Consider the following 22,355-nt stretch of genomic DNA (forward strand, 5'->3'; position numbering starts at 1 on the left):
ATGTGTAAATGCAATCTTAAATGGTAAAATTACAGAAAATGAAATTTTTAAAGCCGTTAAAGATTTAAAAAAAACGGAAAAGTGCCAGGTTATGATATGGTCTTAAATGAATATGTGAAATCTACCATTCAATTTATGATGCCATTTTATCTTAAGTTATTTAATAAAATATTAGACTCTGGAGCCATTCCTGAAGCTTGTACCTTAGGTATTATTTTACCATTTTTCAAAAATAAGGGGGACCCCCTTAATCCTGACTCATATAGAGGAATTACTCTAGTATCTTCCCTGGGAAAATTATTTACTGCCATACTGAATGGGAGACTTTCAAAATATGCAGACTTATTTGAAATTATTCCAAAAGCACAAGCTGGCTTCAGGAAAGGCTATTCAACACTGGATAACATCTTTTGTTTACATGTGCTGGTAGAATTATATTTATCATTTGGTAAAAAACTTTATTGTACGTTTATCGACTTTAGGAAAGCGTTTGATACTGTTTGGAGATTGGGGTTATGGCAAAAGTTGGTAAAAAATCAAGTTACCGGAAAAATATTAAGAGTGATTTTTATACGACCGCAAAAAAATTTTTGTGGTCGTATATTGGTATGACGTTGGCGTCGTCGTCGTCGTCCGAATACACATTGGTTTTCGCACTCTAACTTTAGTTTAAGTGAATGGATCTTTTTGAAATTTTACCATAAGGTTAAATACCACAAAAGGAAGGTTGGGATTGATTTTGGGGGTTATGGTACCAACAGTTAAGGAATTAGGGGCCAAAAATAAGCATTTTCTAGTTTCCAGACAATAACTGTGGAACAGTGTATGGATCTCTCTGAAATTATACTACAAGTTTCCATACCACAAAGGGATGGTTAGGATTTGCTTTGGGGGGTTATGGCTCAAACCGTTTAGGAATGAGGGGCAAAAAAGGGGGAAAAACAAGGTTGTCCTGGTTAATGGACAAATACTTTAGTACAAAACATAATTTAAAGCAGTGTAAGGGAGATAAATCAAATACATCATTGAAATTATCTCCCTTACACTGCTTTTAAATTATGTATAAAGTAATGGTTAATGAACAATAAAGATAATTTAAAACAGTGTAAGGGAGGTAATCCAAATACAACGTTTTGGTTACTTCCCTTACACTGCTTTTAAATTATGTTTAAAGAAATGCATATTTATAAAGGAAGACCAGTAAAAATATCTGCAAATGTTGCATCATTTTATTTTACAAAAAAATCTATATGAAAGATTTGACACTATATTTTTAATTCTTTTATAAAATAGATTAAGTTAGCACTATGGTAAAATTAAATGGGTAATTATGGTTGCCAACTCCATTGGAAATTTGAATTGAGATTATGACCATATCTTGAGGGAAAGAATTTTTTTGGGGAAAAAAGGGGGGGGATAAAAAGAAATTGTGGGGGGTCAATTTTTTCTCATTTCAGATTTCAGAAATTAAAAAGAATTATTCTTCAAATATTATTTTTTTTTCAAATTTCAAATATTGAAAAATTTCAAGAAGTTATCTTTAATTGCACAGTATGGCACATTAGATTTGTAAAATCTTTGATCACATTTATTTATTTGTTATGCCGAATCTAACAGTGTATTTAGATTTTTAATTTTTGGTCCAGTTTTCAAAATAGTCTACATTAAGGTCCAAAGGGTCCAAAATTAAACTTTGTTTGATTTTAGCAAAAATTGAATATATGAGGTTCTTTGATATGCTGAATCTAAACATATATTTAGATTTTTGATTTTTGGCCCAGTTTTCAAGTTGGTCCAAATTGGGGTCCAAAATTAAACTTTGTTTGATTTCAACAAAAATTGAATATATGGGGTTCTTTGATATGCTGAATCTAACCATGTATTTAGATTTTTTATTTGTGGACCCCGTTATCAAATTGGTTCATATTGAGGTCAAAAGGGTCCAAAATTAAACTTTGTTTGATTTCATCTAAAATTGAATTATTGGGGCTCTTTGATATTCCAAATCTAACCGTGTATTTAGATTTTTAATTTTGGGTCCTGTTTTTTAAATTGGTCTACATTAAGGTCCAAAGGGTCCAAAATTAAACTTAGTTTGATTTTAACAAAAATTGAATTCTTGGGGTTCTTTGATATGCTGAATCTAAACATGTGTTTAGATTTTTGATTATGGGCCCAGTTTTCAAGTTGGTCCAAGATAGGGTCCAGTATTTAAACTTTGTTTGATTTCAACAAAAATTGAATATATGGGGTTCTTTGATATGCTGAATCTAAACATGTATTTAGATTTTTGATTATGGGCCCAGTTTTCAAGTTGGTCCAAATTGGGGTCCAAAATTAAACTTTGTTTGATTTCAACAAAAATTGAATATATGAGGTTCTTTGATATGCTGAATCTAACCATGTATTTAGATTTTTTATTTGTAGGCCCCGCTATCAAATTGGTTCATATTGAGGTCAAAAGGGTCCAAAATTAAACTTTGTTTGATTTCATCAAAAATTGAATTATTGGGGTTCTTTGATATGCCAAATCTAACCGTGTTTTTAGATGTTTAATTTGGGTCCCGTTTTTTAAATTTGTCTTCATTGAGGTCCAAAGGGTCCAAAATTAAACTTAGTTTGATTTTAACAAAAATTGAATTCTTGGGGTTCTTTGATATGCTGAATCTAAACATGTGTTTAGATTTTTGATTATGGGCCCAGTTTTCAAGTTGGTCCAAGTTGGGGTCCAAAATTAAACTTTTTTTGATTTCAACAAAAATTGAATATATGGGGTTCTTTGATATGCTGAATCTAACCATGAATTTAGATTTTTTATTTGTGGGCCCCGCTATCAAATTGGTTCATATTGAGGTCAAAAGGGTCCAAAATTAAACTTTGTTTGATTTCATCAAAAATTGAATTATTGGGGTTCTTTGATATTCCAAATCTAACCGTGTATTTAGATATTTAATTTTAAGTCCTGTTTTTTAAATTGGTCTACATTAAGGTCCAAAGGGTCCAAAATTAAACTTAGTTTGATTTTAGCAAAAATTGATTTCTTGGGGTTCTTTGATATGCTGAATCTAAACATATGTTTAGATTTTTGATTATGGGCCCAGTTTTCAAGTTTGTCCAAGTTGGGGTCCAAAATTAAACTTTGTTTGATTTTAACAAAAATTGAATATATGGGGTTCTTTGATATGCTGAATCTAACCATGTATTTTGATTTTGGACATTGGACCATAATAGGTAAATTAAAAAAAATTCAAGTTCTTAGACCACATTCTTTCTGTGTCAGAAACCTATGCTGTGTCAAATATTTAATAACAATCCAAATTCAGAGCTGTATCAAGCTTGAATGTTGTGTCCATACTTGCCCCAACTGTTCAGGGTTCGACCTCTGCGGTCGTATCAAGCTGCGCCCCAGCGAAGCATTTTATTAATATGTATGATAATATTAAATCTTGTGTCAAAAAGGGAATTGATATTTCTGGCTTCTTTTCTAGTGAGCTCGGAGTATGCCAAGGAGAAAATTTATCACCTTTTTTGTTTTCTATTTTTCTTTCGGATCTAGAAGAATTTTTATGTGAAAATAACATAAATGGACTTGAAACAGTATCAACCCATTGTCAAGAATATATTGGACTATATTTACAATTTTTTATCTTATTCTATGCAGATGACACTATCATACTTGCTGAAAAGCAAGTGGTATGCAAAATACATTAGATAAGTTTGAATTATATTGTACACAATGGAAACTTTCTGTGAACACTGATAAGACAAAGATTATGATATTTTCAAAAAGAAAAAGCAAAAGAAACCACTTACATGATTTCAAATTATATGGTTCCGATATTGAAATAGTAGATTTTTATCCTTATCTAGGCTTACTGTTTAATTGTAACGGTAGATTTACAAATGCCAAAAAAAAATTGAAAGAACAAGCAGAAAAGGCACTCTATGCTCTTTACAGAAAAATAAGGAATTTAAATATCCCTATTGATTTGCAACTAAAATTGTTCGATTCTTTGGTTGAACCCATACTGATTTACTCTTGTGAAATATGGGGTTTCGAAAAAATAGATGCTTTAGAAAGAGTTCATTTAAAATTTTTGAAAAAAAATCTTTCATTAAGAAGCAGTACTCCTAATTATATGGTGTACGGTGAAACTGGCAGATATCCCTTGGAAATCAAAGTACGATTACGAATGTTATCATTCTGGTTAAAATTATTATTAAACAGCACGAAATTATCAGGATTATTATACCAATTTTTGTATAACATGCATAATTCTGGGAATATTGTTTTTACATGGATTAATTGTATAAAATCTACATTAGAAAACACAGGTTTGAGCTATTTATGGAACAATCAATGTATTTTAACAAATGTTGACATCAAAATATATGTAAAGCAAATTTTACGACCAGTTTATTCAAAAGTGGTTTAGTGATGCTGAAAACTCCTCTAGAGGTGGATATTATTTACTGTTTAAACACGCTTTTTGCATAGAAAATTACTTAGTAAGATTGAAAAAAGAAAATAGAATATATATTACCAAACTTAGATGTTCAAATATCAAAATTCCATTAGAAACTGGTCGATGGCATAACATTCCAAAAGAGGAAAGAGTATGTACTTTGTGCAAAAATAATTGTATTGGAAATCAGTTTCATTACTTATTTGTATGTCGCAATGACGAGGTTAAAAAATTAAGACGTGCATATATCCCAAATTACTATATTGTTAACCCTTCAGAATATAAAATGAAAGGTTTGATGTCTTTGTGTAATGTAAAAGTCTTGAATAACTTGTCTATTTTTATCAAAAAAATTATGAAATATCTATGATTATTAATATATTATCATCACTTACATGTTTTCGACTGGCCATATTAAATCCCATTATTATAGCTCTGAATGATTATCACGTGTTATGTATGTGTATACTTGTGTACAGAGAATTGGGTATAATGAACTATGTATGTATATTTCTTTCTATCTTGTTCACCATTGTAAATTATTATTTGTATCATTTGTCTGCCTCTTGTTACAGTGTAAACTGTCTAGAGTGTTAATAAAGTTCTATTTAATTGAACTAACTAAAGCTCTGTGTTGAAGGCCATACTTTGACCTATAATGGTTTACTTTTACAAATTGTGACTTGAATGGAGAGTTGTTTCATTGGCACTCATACCACATCTTCTTATATCTATAAACTGTAGGTAGACATGGCTGACATTGGGTTTAATCTTTATGGGAATTTTAGTTTGTGAATCTACTATGCTGAGTTACAGATCTTTTAATTAGCATCCTATCAAATCTATCCATTCAGAAGTTTTGGTATTTTTTACAATGGACTATCAAAAATATTTTCAAAGAGTTTTCCCTTAAGATTATTCAAACTTTGCATAATTGAGGAATACACACAAATTTAGGATATTTTGACCAGCTTTTAATTGGTTTTTGTTGTCTATAGTTTCCAATGTGTAGAACTGGAGGATCTGGATTTTTTCTTCAATTTTTCATACAAGAGGTCACAGCATTATCTACATGCATATATATGTATATTGAATCAACTTTTCAAAAAGAATTTACAGCAGAAAATTCCTATCTGTTCTACACTTAGTTCTTAGTTGTAAAAACAAAGAATGATTTGTTGAATGCAACAATTAAAAATTCAAGCGATTGATAATGATTTAAAATTGCAATTTTTTCCAGGAATTGACTGGCTATACTTCCCATTTTGATTAACAAAGAAATCCAGATTAGCCTTCTGAGTTTCTTCTAATTATCAAATAGCAGGAAATCACTGTATTTACTTTATTTCTTTATTACTGATAAAAGTGTTTAAATATGAATTAAATAGTTCCACTCCTTTAATTTGGCATGGAAGTATTTCACATTTTACAATTAAGTGTCTAATCTTGTACATGTTAAAAAGGGGGATACTATTACATAATTAAAAAAGCACATGTTTTTAACTTTAGAAAAATCATGAAAATTACTTTTTCTAAGTAATTGAATATTTTTCAATTTTTAAATCAGAATTGATGATTACCATTTCGGTCATGGGCTTTTCAGAATCTTATTTTGTCATGCAAATAACACCTGTTTCAGACCCATGGTGGGACTAATAGACATTCTGTTGTTGAATGCTATAGAGAGTAGTTTACTTCTCTTTTTTTTTTTGCCAATTGAATTATCTCAAAAAACTTTAATACTAATGTTTAACAGTAAAAATAATCATCAATACAAGATGTACAAAAATATCAATAAATAAGATTATCTGATTGCAGTCCAAGTGCAAATAAATATATTCAGGTTTATGCTCTTATAATATACAAGATAATGGAGTGTGTGTCCGAGTGAGAACTTCTCTATGTTCATTACTTTAGGAATATTTATCTAAATCTCATATTTCACTATTCAGCCCCATTCCTCTATAGGGGCCAGCTGAAGCCTGCCTCCAGGTGGGGGATTTTCTTGCTGTGTTGAAGACCCAATGGTGGCCTTTGGCTGTTTTCTGCTCTTTGGTCAGGTTGTTGTTTCTTTGACACATTCCCCATTTCCATTCTTAATTTTATAAAATTGCATATATTTACCAGGTGAGCTATTTAGATTTCTTGGGGTGGGGGGTTCTTATTTTCATTATAAATAGTTAATCGATCAATCATTTTATCAATATAGCAGTAGAATTTTGATTGAATTGTGTCAAGCTATGTTAGGGAGTAAAAAAAAAACAATCAAAGTGCCAGCATAGCAACCAAATTGATTGGTTTATCAAAAACTTACAAACTAGGTCATCTAAAGCTGTCCTCTTCTGGGATGTTTTCAGATCTTACACAAGTACCAGTAAAAAAAAAATCTTGTAGAGCAAAGTGAATGATCTAATTTTAATCAGATTGAAATTTATAATGAAGAAAACTTCATGAAATGTTTAGAAGTCAGAGCAGAACAGTTTGGGTTTGTCAGTAAAATGTAAATGCAAGTATATTTTTATTTGGACTTATTCACTATGTTCATCTTATATTTTTAAATCTTTTATTTAGGATGGACAATATTTGAACCAAAAAAGTAGTATTCACAGGTATTTCAATAATCTATTTCTGTTTCAGACCCAAATCTTAGAACCACTGAGTGCAACAGTGAGTCATACAACGTTGAGTTGTCCTTCGGGTCAGGTGCAGTCTGGTTCCAACTGTGGTAAGTTTATGGGACCATATAGTTTTACGCTTATCCGTCATTCAGATATTCCGCAACAACCAGTTATACAGACTTTTTTATGCCCTACCTACAATAGTAGAGGGGTATTATGTTTTTCGGTCTGTTCCTTCGTTCGTTCGTTTGTCCCGCTTCAGGTTAAAGTTTTTGGTCAAGGTAGTTTTTAATGAAGTTGGAGTCCAATCAACTTGAAACTTAGTACACATGTTCCCTATGATATGATCTTTCTAATTTTAATGCCAAATTAGAGTTTTTACCCCAGATTCACAGTCCACTGAACATAGAAAATGAAAGTGCGAGTGGGGCATCTGTGTACTATGGACACATTCTTGTTTCTAAATGCCTTCACATATTGAGCTGATTTTTAGTATGTGAATCTACTATGATGTGTTACAGATGGAGTTTACGTTAAGTTCTGCTCTACTGTTATTTTGCCAAAATTATAGGATTAAGACTGAACTTTTCATGAAAATAACAGTTATACAGACTTTTTATGCGACCGCAAAAAATTTTTGTGGTCGTATATTGGTATGACGTTGGCGTCATCGTCCGAAGACACATTGGTTTTCGCACAATAACTTTAGTTTAAGTGAATGGATCTCTATGAAATTTTACCATAAGGTTCAATACCACAAAAGGAAGGTTTTGGGGGCTATGGTACCAACAGTTAAGGAATTAGGGGCCAAAATTAAGTATTATTCTAGTTTCCAGACAATAACTTATGGAACAGTGTATGGATCTCTCTGGTATTATACCACAAAGGGATGGTTAGGATTTGCTTTGGGGGGTTATGGCTCAAAGTGTTTAGGAATTAGGGGCAAAAAAGGGTGAAAACCAATGGTGTCCTGGTTAATGGACAAATACTTTAGTACAAAACATAATTAAAAGCAGTGTAAGGGTGGTAATTCAAATACATCATTTGAATTACCTCCCTTACACTGCTTTGTAATTATGTATAAAGTAATGTATGCTGAGCCTGACTCAGCTAGCTTAACCAGGTGACTGTATAGCAATCTCGGCAAATATATAAAGAACACAACTTGTTTCGAAAATTGTAATTATAATATTCCACCAGAAAGGTTTACAAGTAGTAAGTAGATTGTTTGTGGTAATCTGCAATAAAACAAAAAGAAATACTTACAATGTGTATGAAAGAACATATTAAAGTTCATATGCAAATATTTAAAACAATGAAATGAAAACGAAAGTAGAATTTACAGTTCCAATCTCGGTTATAGATAACTTACAGTTCGTATGCATTTAATAAATCACTTATCCAAATTAACGGACTTAAACAGATTAAATTATCACAGTTTATAAATGAATAAAACATACTTGACAGTGATATGTCTCGATTTCCTCAGAAAATTAAATGTCGTCCATGTTACATGTGTTGAAATATTGAAGCAGACGGTGTCACAGAAATTAAAGGCAGTCAATACGTACGGTGATGTAAGAAATTGGACCAGTGCGATTTGTTCCGGATGATTATGAAAACATATAGTAAACATTGAATGTGAAACAGAATATAATGGTTAATGAACAATTAAGACAATTTAAAAGCAGTGTAAGGGAGGTTATCCAAATACAACATTTCATTACCTCCCTTACACTGCTTTTAAATTATGTTTAAAGAAATGCATATTTATAAAGGTAAAGACCAGTAAAAATATCTGCAAATTTTGCATCTTTTTTTTTTTACAAATCCATATGAAATATTTGACACCATATTTTAAATTCTATTATAAAATAGATTAAGTTAGCACTATGGTAAGTTTAAATGTGTAATTATGATTGCAAACTTCATTGGAAATTTAAATTGAGATTATGACCATATCTTGAGGGAGAGAATTTTTTTTGGGGGGGGAAATTGTGGAGGGGAAATTTTTTCTCATTTCCGATTTCAGAAATTCGGGGGGGGGGGGGGGGGGTTAATATGCAACAGCATAGTGTATTGCACAAAAGCAAAAAAAAAGGGGGGTTAGATTTTTTTTTATTTTTTTTTGTGTGGGGGAGGGGGGTCAATTCGCAACATCAAAGTGTATTGCACAAAAGCAAAAACCAATTCTAAGTTCTTTGACTACAGTTACTCTGTGTCAGAAACCTTTTATGTGTCAAATATTTAATTACAATCCAAATTCAGACCTGTATCAAGTGCGAATATTGCGTCCATTTTTGCCCAAACTGTTCAGTGTTGGACCTCTGCGGTCATATCCAGCTGCGCTTGGCGAAGCAATTTATTTCTAAATGCCTTTACATATATATTGAGCTGATTTCTGGTATGTGAGTCTACTATGATAAGTTACAGATCAAGTTTACGTTTGGTTCTGCTCCTGTATTTTGCTGAAATTACAGGCTTTGGACTTTTTTTTTCAAGTGGAGCCATTAGTATTGTTCACATACATCTAGTTTCTCCTTGCATTTCAGATTTTTGGCAGGAAAAAGAAGTCTTGAGTTTTTTATATGACATGTATGAGAAGAAAAGAATATTTAAAAGTTTATTACAAATAGTTAACAAATAACTAAAATGAAGGGTTTTGCTTATATTCTTAACGTTAAAGCAGTGAGAGCAAATCTTGATGGGTGAAAATGATCAGCAGGTCAAGGTAATCCCCTGTAGAATTTTCAGAAAAATCTGACAACCCATTTTTGGAGTTATTGCTCTTGAAAGGTCATTCTATATGTAAATTTTAAAGTTTTGGGCATATATCTCTAAACTAAAGCATCAAGGATTAAATTGATCAGTCTATCTACTCCAAAAATTTTCCAGGTAAGTCAAACAACCTGTATTTGGTTATCTTGAAAACTATAACTGAGAAAGAGAAATTTTTAACATTAAAAATGACTGAAACAATTAGCTCTTCGAATAAGTAAAATATGGCAGAAATCATCACATGACATCTTATAGGAATTATTGCCTTTAAATGATAATTTTTACCATTTTTGCATTTTTGTTAGGAAACTATAGTTGATAGAGAGAATATTTCAAAAGTAAAAAAGTTCAAATAAATATGATCTACAATAAGTCAAAATTGAGGAATTGTCAAATGACCCCATATAGGAATTATTAAACTGTAAAAGCAAAATGTGCAGCCAAACAAGATCTACAAATATGTCAACTTGGTCAAAACTATCAATTGACCGCTTACAAGAGTTATTGCCCATGGAAATTGTTTTGTTTTTTTATCTATTTTTGCAGAAACCATGACAGATAGTGAGAAGTTTTAATTGCAGAGTTAAAGCACAACAAGATCTACAAATAAATCAACTTGGCCGAAATTGTCAACTGACTCCTTTTACGAGTTATTGCCCCTGAATGACAATTTTTACCCATTTTATTATTGTTAAGCAAAAAAAATATACATTGCAATAATATATATAGCAAAATTGTTCAGCAACACAAGATCTACCAAAAAGTCAACATGGTTGAAATTGTCAACTGACTCCTTATAGAAGTTTTTGTCCCCAGCACAAAGAAATACCGGGCGTCCATCTGTCTGTCCGTCCGGTCTTGTTAGCACTCTCACATGTACAATTCTTGCCAGATTTTTATGAAACTTATATCAAAGGTTTATATCTGCACTGTCTTTGACAAGTTCGAAAATCAGGTCAATTATTTAAAAAAAAGAGTTATGCCCATTGGAAACATTAGTTATATGGAAAATTGCATTGTTAACGCTCTCATGTGTTCAATTCTTGCCAGATTTTTATGAAACTTATATCATAGGTTTATATCAGCAATGTCTTTGACGAGTTTGAAAATCAGTTCCGATCAATTATTTTTAAAAGAGTTATGTCTCTTGGAAACATTAATTATATGGAAAATTGCATTGTTAGCACTCTTATGTGTTCAATTCTTTCCAGAATTTTATGAAACTTAAATCATAGGTTTATATTAGCAATGTCTTTGACAAGTTGGAAAATCAGTTCCGATCAATTATTTTTAAAAGAATTATGCCCCTTGGAGATATTAATTATATGGAAAATTGCCTTATGAGCGCTCTAATGTGTATAATTCTTGCCAGATTTTTATGAAATTGATACTATAGGTTTATATCAGCAATATCTTTGACACTTTTTAGAATAAGTGCTGATCAAATATTTTTAACGACTTATGCCTTTTGGAAATATTAATCATAATGGAAATTACATTGCATTTGCTCTGAAGCCTTCATTTCTATAGGTTGCACTTCTGTAAATATAGACAATGCAATTTCCCATAGGAACTCCCTTTACGGCTAAAACTGTGCCATTTTTAGCTCGCCGGGGCCCAAAGGGCCACATGTGAGCTTATGCCATCACTTGGCGTCCGTCGTCTGTCGTCGTCGTAAACTATTTCAAAAATCTTCTCCTCTGAAACTACTGGGTCAAATACCTTCAAACTTTAACTAAATGTTCCTTAGGGTATCTAGTTTATAAATTGTATCCGAAGTTTTGGTCCATCGACAAACATGGCCGCCATGGCTAAAAATAGAACATAGGGGTCAAATGCAAGTTTTGGCTTATATCTCAAAAACTAAAGCTTTTAGAGCAAATCTGACAGAGGGTAAAATTGTTCCATTGGTCAAGATCTACCAGCTCTGAAATTTTCAGACGAATCGAACAACCCATTGTTGGGTTGCTGCCACCGAATTGGTAGTTTTAACAAAATTTTGCAGTTTTTTGTTATTATTTTGAATATTATTATAGATATATATAAACTGTAAGCAGCAATAATGTTCAGCAAAGTAAGATCTACAAAAAAGTTAATATGACCATAATTGTCAATTGACCCCTTAAGGAGTTATTGCCCTTTAAAGACAATTTTACACAATTTGTTCATCAAGTTTGCTAACATTTAAAAATCTTTTCCTCTGAAACTACTGGGCCAATTACCTTCAAACTTTAACTAAATGTTCCTTAGGGTATCTTGTTTATAAAGTGTATCCGAAGTTTGTATCCATCGACAAACATGGCCGCCATGGCTAAAAATAGAACATAAGGGTCAAATGCAGTTTTTGGCTTATATCTCAAAAACTACATCTTTTAGAGCAAATGTGACATGGGGTAAAATTGTTGAATTGGTCAAGATCTATAGGCCCTGAAATTATCAGAAGAATCAAACAACCCATTGTTGGGTTGCTGCCACCGAATTGGTAGTTTTAACAAAATTTTGCAGTTTTTTGTTATTACTTTGAATATTATCATAGATATATATAAACTGTAAGCAGCAATAATGTTCAGCAAAGTAAGATCTACAAAAAAGTTAATATAACCAAAATTGTCAATTGACTCCTTAAGGAGTTATTGCCCTTTAAAGACAATTTTACACAATTTGTTCATCAAGTTTGCTAACATTTAAAAATCTTTTCCTCTGTGATATACAGGTGAGCGATTCAGGCTCTTGAGAGCCTCTTGTTACTAGGAAGTTTCGTAATTTTTTTTTATCCTAGAATGGAAAATTGATATGCACTACTATTTTATTCAAAGGTCAAAACATAGGGCTGTGTGGCATATTTTCAACATTAATATGCCACGAACTTCTAAAATTTCAAACTTTAACTGATACTAAAATTCTGTACTACCCCTCCCTTCACTTTGGGTCTTCCTCAGAGTTCAATTTTCGCTGATCCCATGTGTTTTTATACTGGTCACATTCCAAAGTTATGTCTCTTTGAGATGTAACATAGAGGTCATATCTGGGAACCAGTATGTAAACAAAACAAAATATCTATGAATATTATATATCTCCCCAAAAGAGATGTGGTTTGTGAAACAGCTGTATTTACAAAGTGCAACCTGTAAGATATGAATAAACAGTTTTAAAGAACAAAAAAAAATGCTTTTTTAGTTATTGCCATTGTACCTTGGATAGATAAAATATGTGCAAAGCGGGGGACATTGGAACTCTGTTCTTTTATTTTCCCTTGAACGATGATTCAATAACATTTATAACACGTCTCAGGACAAGTTGAGATTCATTAACTGATTTTTCAAAAGTTTAAGCATGAAGATTATCAAATACAAGTTCTAAGTAAATTTTTATCTATTTAAATATTATGCAATTTTACAACATGTTTCATCCCTTTGAATTTTTGACAATTTTCTTTATCTTGTCTTTGAGTAATGGGACTTTCATGGTTTAATTACTAGGGACAGACATGTATTCTCTCATTCAACAGTTCTCTACTTTAATGTTCACTGTCAAAGAAAGTGGTGAAATGGATAATGTAAAAAATTATCCCACACTTAATGGCCTTTGCATGGTGATAATAAAGATGCATCCAAAAACACTTATTTAAGATGATACAAACTTTTGTTTTCAGTGCCTTGTCCAATAGGAACTAAATCAAGTTCTTCTCAGTGTATTGACTGTGAACTGAATACATACCAAGATGTTACTGGTCAAACTACTTGTAAGGCTTGTTCTGGTACTGTGATGAAGTATACCTTGGCTACGAGATCAAACAGTTCAAGTCATTGTATTTGTAAGTACAACATGTTATACTTAATAGACTATTCTTATTGTAAAAAAAGACCAATAGATGTTGCATTTTTGTTATTGCAAACCCAATGAAAGTTTTCCACAGTGACATCTCTATCTTGACCAGGTATTTAAACTTTTGTAAGTTCACCTGTCCTATTGAATGAATACAATAGCTATTTTTCTGTGTGTAGTTTATTCACTGGGACCTTTAAATTTCTTCTAAGAGAAATCTATCACTCATTGATTAATTTACCTGTGTAAAAAAAAATTCTTATATATAGACAAAAATACTTTTTTTATACTCATTAATTGCGTGTGATGATGTATTTATTCAATATTGATAATATATGTTCATTCAGTTTAATATAAACATTGATTCAATCATAAAAAGTTGATTTCTAACAAAAGTTTTATCAATGTTCATATTGAAATTTGATTTTTTTTTGTTTAGTTATAGAATACATTTAAGAAGATCTTAATTTGAACATCATAATTTTCAAGTTTTTATTCATGTCAAACAAATTTTTTTTTAAAAGGAACAATGTTGAAAGTTTTGTCAGAAATCAACTTTTTATGATTGAATTAATGTTTATATATTAAACTGAATGAAAATATATTATGAATATAACAGAAATCAACGCTAACATGTTTAACCATGCCACATTCTGTATTTATGTGCCTGTCCCAAGTCAGGAGCCTGTAATTCAGTGGTTGTCATTTGCTTATGTGTTACATATTTGTTTTTCGTTCATTTTTTGTACATAAATTAGGCAGTTAGTTTTCTCGTTTGAATTGTTTTACATTGTCATTTCGGGTCCTTTTATAGCTGACTGTGCGGTATGGGCTTTGCTCATTGTTGAAGGCCATACGGTGACCTATAGTTGTTAATTTCTGTGTCATTTGGTCTCTTGTGGAGAGTTGTCTCATTGACAATCATACCACATCTTCTTTTTTATATTTTATTAATGTTTGCATCACTGTTTACATTCAACCGATTGAAAATATATTATCAATATTGAATAAATATAACATCACAAGCAGTTTTGAGTATATAAGATGTATTTTCCTTTACAAGATTTTTTTTTTACTCAGGTAAATTAAGTATATGTAAGAGAATGGTTATTTTTGAAATCTCAAGGAAAGATTTTATATGAATTTATAGGGTTAAATATACTTACCATGAAATTTCATTTATATTATATAGAATATGTTTGCTTTCACAACATGTTCTCATCGCAATTAACTAGGTGATTAAAAATTACATCCATAAGATGTACTCACCTACGTCATAATTTACCTGTGTAACATACAGTATCTTTAGTTTTAATTTGTCGTTTAATTGAATAATTTCAATTATGTGAACAAAAAACTGAATTTATTCCAGGGGTGGTGGTGGATTGTGGTAAGTATATTTAACCCTATAAATTCATATAAAATCTCTTCTTGAGATTTCAAAAATAACCATTTTATATGAATTTGGTTAAATATACTTACCATGAAATTACATTTATATTATATAGAATATTTACTGATTAACAAGCAGTATTTTATTTTGGTGGAGGATAAATTCTCTCACACATATACAATTTCCAACATATAAAACTATGTCAAAATTTTTAAAAAATAACTCCACTTAATTTTGTAAATACGGATATTAGTCAAAACCGAAATTACTAAATTTAAATTTATTATACAATAAAGCTATGCTGTATAACTGTATGTATCAATGGCAAAACTTTGCAGATTGCATAAATAAAAGTATGCAAAAATAGACTGGATGGAGAGTTGTCTCATTGGCACTAAGACCACATCTTTCTATATCTGTTGAATAAATAATCTACAGGCCAGTATAGAAATTATTTCATTAAAGCTCCTTCATTATGAGTTAACTGTGTTGTAATATTATTGCAACAGTAAATAAGCATTTATTTTTGAATAGGTTGTTCTTATTGCTTGTACAAATCGACAAGAACTAATACAACCTTAGTATCATTTACTTTCAACTTTGAAATATTAGTTTTCAAAACTTTAGTTTATTTGAAAACAATTAGCTTCCTCTAACTTTCCATTGTTTTCTCTATAGTTTTAATATAATAACAGAGAATATATGATTGCTGTCATCTTTTGATAACCTGATCAATATCATATCTTTCGAAATAAATTCTTTTCTGCTTTATTGTCAAAGAATTATAATCAATTAAAATATACTTTGTAAATAAGTGTCCTTAATACAAACAAAGTATAATAAAGACTCAAACAAAAGTTGTTTCATGATGATGCTAAATCTGGATTAATCTATAAACTTTTTTTTTTTGAAGTTATAGTCTCCCTGAGTACTTATTCTTCTGCTAGATATACTACTCTTTTTAATATCTTATAGATTTAGAACGAAAATATTTTTGTCAAGAGAATTCTTGCATTATTATAGAATGACAATTTTCCAAACCGACTAAATTTTAAATCTGATAGAAATTTCTATGAATGGTGGAACCTTTGAATACAATGTCTACCAGTTCAACAATGAACAATCTTTTTGTTTCGTATTAGACTACTTAAGTGTAAAAATACAGAAATGGGCAAATCAGTGGAAATGTTTAAATATACATGTTTTCCAATGGTAGCATACTGCTTCTACAGAGCATTTGGATGTTGAGCAAACCAATAACTGTTGTCCTAATAAGCCAATAAGAATGCTGACAACTATGAAAAATCTGTCTGTCAATGTTGTTTTGATATTTCTAAATAATATTTCACAATGATATACTGTCTAAAATTAGAACCCTTATAAATTATATCTTGCCATGTACAGTTCCAAATTTAAAGAAACAAAAGTTTGACATATTGAACAACTCTTGAACTGTTGCTCTTGACAATTGTTTTTATTTGTTTCAGAAATTATTTCGCAATCAGAAATACTAACATGCAAATTGTTAAATATAGTTCTATAGGTGTATTTAAAGAAAACACGTTTGACCATATGGAAAAACACTTGTACTTTCTTGCTGACTTAAGTGTTCTTAGTTGTTTTGAAAATGGTTTCACAATCAGAAATGCTCATTTTATTTCTCTCTTGTTCACCTTATCTGAATTCTATACATTCTGATATGATTCCATATATACCAACCAAAACACTTTTGGTAGTATTTTTGTGACTTCAACCCAGTCATTTGGTTCGTATTAGACTACTTAAATATCAATGTGCAATCAATTAATAGTTATGATTTTTATGTAAGATATCAAATCTGTATTGTAGTAGAATGCATGCAACTTACAGATCCAAAGTCATGCGCCATGTTGTTCTTAGTTCCTATGTTTTCTGGATGAAACGATGTCAACATTAATCAGATAGACTTGGGCAAAATCCCTATTCTAATTTTAATTTTATTTGTGATTCATTAAGCACGTTTTATTTTCAATAAATATGGACTATGTTCCCTGAATGGAAGGTTAACCAAATAAACATAATCAGTTGTGGGCAAATTCCCTATTCTGATTGTGATTTATTTTATTTTATTTTTTATTTATTTATCAACTTTAAACAGTCAATGTGAGTATCAATGTTGGTCTACGCTCCCTGTATGGAACGTTATCCAAATAAAATAACAATCGGATATGGGCAAATTCCCTTTTCTGATTGAAATTTATTGAACCAATTGAGGTTCTAGTGACAATAGTGGTCTACGCTCCCATAAGGACGTTATCCACATTAATATAATCAGATCTGGCCAAAAACACCTATTCTGATTTTAATATAGTGATGTGTTTACACAGTCTCGTGTACAGACTGTAAAATTGTAAACAATCAACTTATCCAAACTTTCCACTTGACCCGTTTCGTAGATTGCTCTAAACAGCTAAAAATTCGGTCAGCGTGGAAGAAGTATTAAAACATCCGTTTATTCTAAAAAACGGAGCACTCACGTAACATGTCAGATTTTGACAGAAAAATTCTGCCTTTCCTCGGACCTGACTTAAAAAAAAAATAAGAAAAAGTGGTTTTATTGCCAATACGACCAAGCAAAATAATAGCCATTTAGAATTCTGTAAATAGATTAAAAAGACCTAATTTGACAACAAGCAAAGTGTCTGAACAGACGTTATTTGACCACAAGCAAAGTGCCTGAAGAGTACTTTATTTACTGGATATAACTGAAATACTGAACATACCTTCCTAAGTTGTCCAAGAGAAATCTATCACTCACTGATTAATTTACCTGAACAAAAAATTGAACTGTTAATAACGAAAATACATGTACAAATACTAAATAAGGACTCAAAAAACTGCATGTGGTGTTGTATTTATTCAATATCAATAATTCATTTTTAATAGTTTCAATATAAACACTGATTCAAAAATTAAAAGTTGGTTTCTGAACAAATTTTTTATATTTTCCTTATTAAAATTTGCTTTTTTTTTTGTGTGTTTGACAAATAAAAACTTGAAAATTATTGTGTTTAAATTAAGGTCTTGATAAATGTATTCTATAACTGAACAACAACAAAAACATACAAATTCATTGGAACAATACTAAATATTTTGTCAGAAATAAACTTTTTATAATTAAATCAGTGTTTATGTTGAACAGACTGAAAATATATTATTGATATTGATTAAATACAATATTGCATGCAGTTTATGCGAGTTTATACAACTATTTCCCCCAAAAAAGAAGAAAATTTTTTGGTCAGGTAAATTAATCAATGAGTGATAGATTTCTCCTAGAAGAAATTTAAAGGTCCCAGTGAAAAACTACACAGAGAACAATAGCTATTGTATTTATTCAATAGGACAAGAGAATAGAGAAAAGTTTAAATACCCTGGTCAAGAGCAGACGACTCTGTCGAAAACTTTCATTTGGTTCGCAATAATACTGATTTTTATAAAGGGGTATAGTCTCACATACAGACCACATAAGTGAGCTTAACATTAGCTTATTGATGTACTTTTTATGGCCCCGCCACAAAGTGGACGGGGCCATTTAGTGTTACCCTTATCCGTCATTTTGTCATTCCATCATTCTGCAACGAACAGTTGTACCGACTTTTTTTCAAAATGCCTTCACATATTGCTTAGTTTACATGTATTAGTTTGTGATTAGATCAGTTTAAGATGAACTGCTAATGTTAAGTCAGTGATATTTGGTATGCAAATTTATTGGCATTTGCAAGTATCGTTTCCAAGGAGATTATATAGCCCCACCCCTGATCATGGTTCATTGGCTTTGAAACTTTTACATAGTTTATAAGTTAATGTTTGTGTTTAGGCTTGTTTAAAGGGAACAACTTATAATAAGGCAATGGTATTTGGTATGCAGTTGTATTAGCATTGGCACATCTCATTCCATGGAGATTGTTTAGCCATGTACCTTCAGTCATGGTTCATCGACTTTGAATATTTGCATAACTTACATGTTAAAGTATTGCTATTTTAATTTCAACATTTGCATTATCAAAATTACAAAAAGGTGAGACATAGCTTTGTGATAACAGTTTATTGCTGAAATTACTGCCTTTAGACTTTGAAAATAACAGTTAAATGGACTTTTTAAGCCTCTGCAGCAACAGAGTGGGCATTAAGTGTTACCCTTGTCCGTCTGTACATCAGCAAGAAAGATCTACAAATAAGTCAACATGACCAAAATTGTCAGATGACTCCTTATTAGAGTTATTGCCTTTTAATGATCAGCAAGACAAGATCTACAAATAAGTCAACATAACCGAAATTAGACAACTCCTTTTTGAAGTTATTGCCCTTTAATGAGGATTTTTTCCCACATTTGCCTATTACATGTATCTTGAAAACTGTTATAGATAGATAAAAACTTTAAATAAAACAAATGATCAGCAAGCAAGATCTACAAATGTGCCATAATGGCAGAAATCTTCAAGACTATTTATTTGAGTTATTGCCCTTAAATATGATTTTTAACATTTTTATTCAATTTTTACCTATTATCTTGAAAATTATCATAGATAATGTTACTTTAAAAAGGAAAAATTATCAGTAGTATAAAATTTACCAACATGTCAACATGACTTAAATTGTCAGTTAACTCTTCATAGAGTTATTCCCCTATTATGATTATTTTTTTTCTAAAAGTGACCATTGTTGAAGATGCAGGTGAGTATGTGAGTCTACTATGATGAGTTACAGATTGAGTTTACTGTTGGTTAAGCTTCGCTGATTTTTGCCGAAATTACAGGCTTTGGACTTTGAAAATTTTGTGAAAATACCACTTATACAGACGCCTTCACATATTGAGCTGATTTTTAGAATTTGAGTCTACTATGATGAGGTACAGATCGACTTTATGTTTGGTTTTGCTCTGCTGATTTGTTCCAAATTTACAGGCTTTGGACTTTGGTAATAAAAGTTTTAATACTGCCTTTCATTCTCACTTTTCCACTCCTTAAAATGGCTTAAAGCTTTAATTGTAAGTGGGGCCATTGGTGTCATTCCGACACATCTAGTTTTTTATTGTAATGTATTTGGAATGTCCTGTCCTTTATTTCAACAAGAGTTCATTTCGGCATTTACATCATACTATTCAAATTTGACACAGGCTCTGTGTCAACAGTGTATTTACTATATTAGTGCCTTGAAGGCCATATGGCTATTTGTAGTTACATGTATAAGAATCTTATATTTTGTTCTTCTGTACAGAGTTGCCTCAAAGGCAATCACACCACTTGAAGATGACATTTTATTTTTCTCAATAATTGATGTTCATAAATATATATAGGACAGTTAAATTTGATGTTCTAAAAAAAATTAAACCTACACTGATTGTACAACTACAAACTTCCAGTCATATGTTGATGCAGTTTGGCTTGTTTCTTGCCCATACATATATCAAAAATGACCTTAGCTATTTACATTTCAGTACAATCTTTATATGAAGACTGTTAAAGTCATATGAAACTAGGTTCTTGAAATTTTAATGTTATCGAAATTATTTTACCAATGCATGAATATATACTAAAGTAAGTCCTGTATGCACGTTTTTATGCCCCACCTACAATAGTAGAGGGGCATTATGTTTTTCGTTCTGTGTGTCCGTTTGTCCGTCCGTCTGTCCCGCTTCAGGTTAAAGTTTATGGTCAAGGTAGTTTTTGATGAAGTTGAAGTCCAATAAACTTGAAACTTAGTACACATGTTCCCTATGATATGATCTTTCTAATTTTAATGCCAAACTAGAGTTTTGACCCCAATTTCAGGGTCCACTGAACATAGAAAATGATAGTGCGAGTGGGGCATCCGTGTACTATGGACACATTCTTGTTTACATTTATTACAAACCTAAAACGTATTATCGACAATAATATTTCATTCAGTGATAGTTGATTGCAAGCTTGTTAACTTTCAAGTTTGTTGTCGAAGTTTACCCGATTGTGACATTGATAAACAATCAACACCGAGCACACGGAGTATATGACAAATAAGTGAATTGGTAGAGCCATGATATTTAATTTTTAACCGGATTTCTGAAGGAAAAATCGGTTATTTATTTGGGGATGTACTGCGGGCATCCTGGCGGGCGGCTGCCAAACAGTGTCTGTGCATTTACTCATGAACCGTTCAACCAAAGCTCTTCAAATTTTAATATGTTGTTACTGATGACAAAATGGAAGTCAAATTCATTAATGACGATTTTCACTTTCACCGTTCAGGAGTTATGGTTCTTGAAAGATTGAAAAATGGTCTTTCCAGTGGTGTCTGTGCTTTTAACTTTCAAGTTTGTTGTCGAAGTTTACCGGATCGTGACATTGATAAACAATCAACACCGAGCACACGGAGAGTGTGACAAATAAGTGAATTGGTAGAGCCATGATATTTAATTTTTAACCGGATTTCTGAAGGAAAAATCGGTTATTTATTTGGGGATGTACTGCGGGCATCCTGGCGGGCGGCTGCCAAATAGTGTCTGTGCATTTACTCATGAACCGTTCAACCAAAGCTTTTCAAATTTTAATATGTTGTTACTGATGACAAAATGGAGGTCAAGTTCAATAATGACGATTTTCACTTTCACCATTCAGGAGTTCTTGAAAGATTGAAAAATGGTCTTTCCAGTCGTGTCCGTGCTTTATCTCATGAACCGTTCAACCAAACCTTTTCAAATTTTGATATGTTGTTACTGATGACAAAATGGAGGTCAAGTTCAAGTTCAATATTGATGATTGTAACTTTTACCGTTCAGGAGTTATGTTCCTTGTGATATTGAAAAATGCCAGGACACAAATAAATGTTAAATAATCCGGTTTGCTGTTGCTCTTGTTATATTTTCCATGCATTCACATTTGTTAATTAAATTTTTCATTAACAGTTGTTAAATGATTTGTTGTATTAAATTTGTTCTTTAAGAACCAGTCATTACTATTTACCTTCCACTGCACCTTTGTTTACATTCTTTCATCACAGTTTCCCCCCTCTCACTTGCACTGTGCGTCGGCTGGAATTCTATCGAGAGGTCTCGTAGTTAAGGTCACTGCATACAGGAAAATATCCGTGAATTTGTGTATGGGAAGACAATAATTCATTAGCAGTACACTGATGAAGATTTTGATAAGATAAATGATTTTTTTTTTACAAGAAAGTTCATGTACACTTGTTTTATTAAAACTTAGCCATCCAAGTATATAAAACATTTTCAACTTGTTTTTTAAATTTGAAGTTTCA

The 22,355-nt window shown here is 31.2% G+C and overlaps 1 protein-coding gene across 1 annotated transcript in view; it reads left to right on the forward strand.

Moving 5' to 3' along the window:
- Nucleotides 1-22,355, forward strand: part of LOC127710082 (uncharacterized) — a 467,780-nt gene that overhangs the window by 422,447 nt on the left and 22,978 nt on the right. Inside the window, exons 72-73 of the mRNA XM_052215826.1 lie at nt 7,104-7,191; nt 13,515-13,676. Of these exons, the coding sequence (XP_052071786.1) occupies nt 7,104-7,191; nt 13,515-13,676 (250 nt within the window). The remainder of the gene's footprint in view (nt 1-7,103; nt 7,192-13,514; nt 13,677-22,355) is intronic.

The sequence above is a fragment of the Mytilus californianus genome, unplaced genomic scaffold, assembly GCF_021869535.1.
Source record: "Mytilus californianus isolate M0D057914Y unplaced genomic scaffold, xbMytCali1.0.p SCAF_7, whole genome shotgun sequence".
NCBI lineage: Eukaryota > Metazoa > Mollusca > Bivalvia > Mytilida > Mytilidae > Mytilus > Mytilus californianus.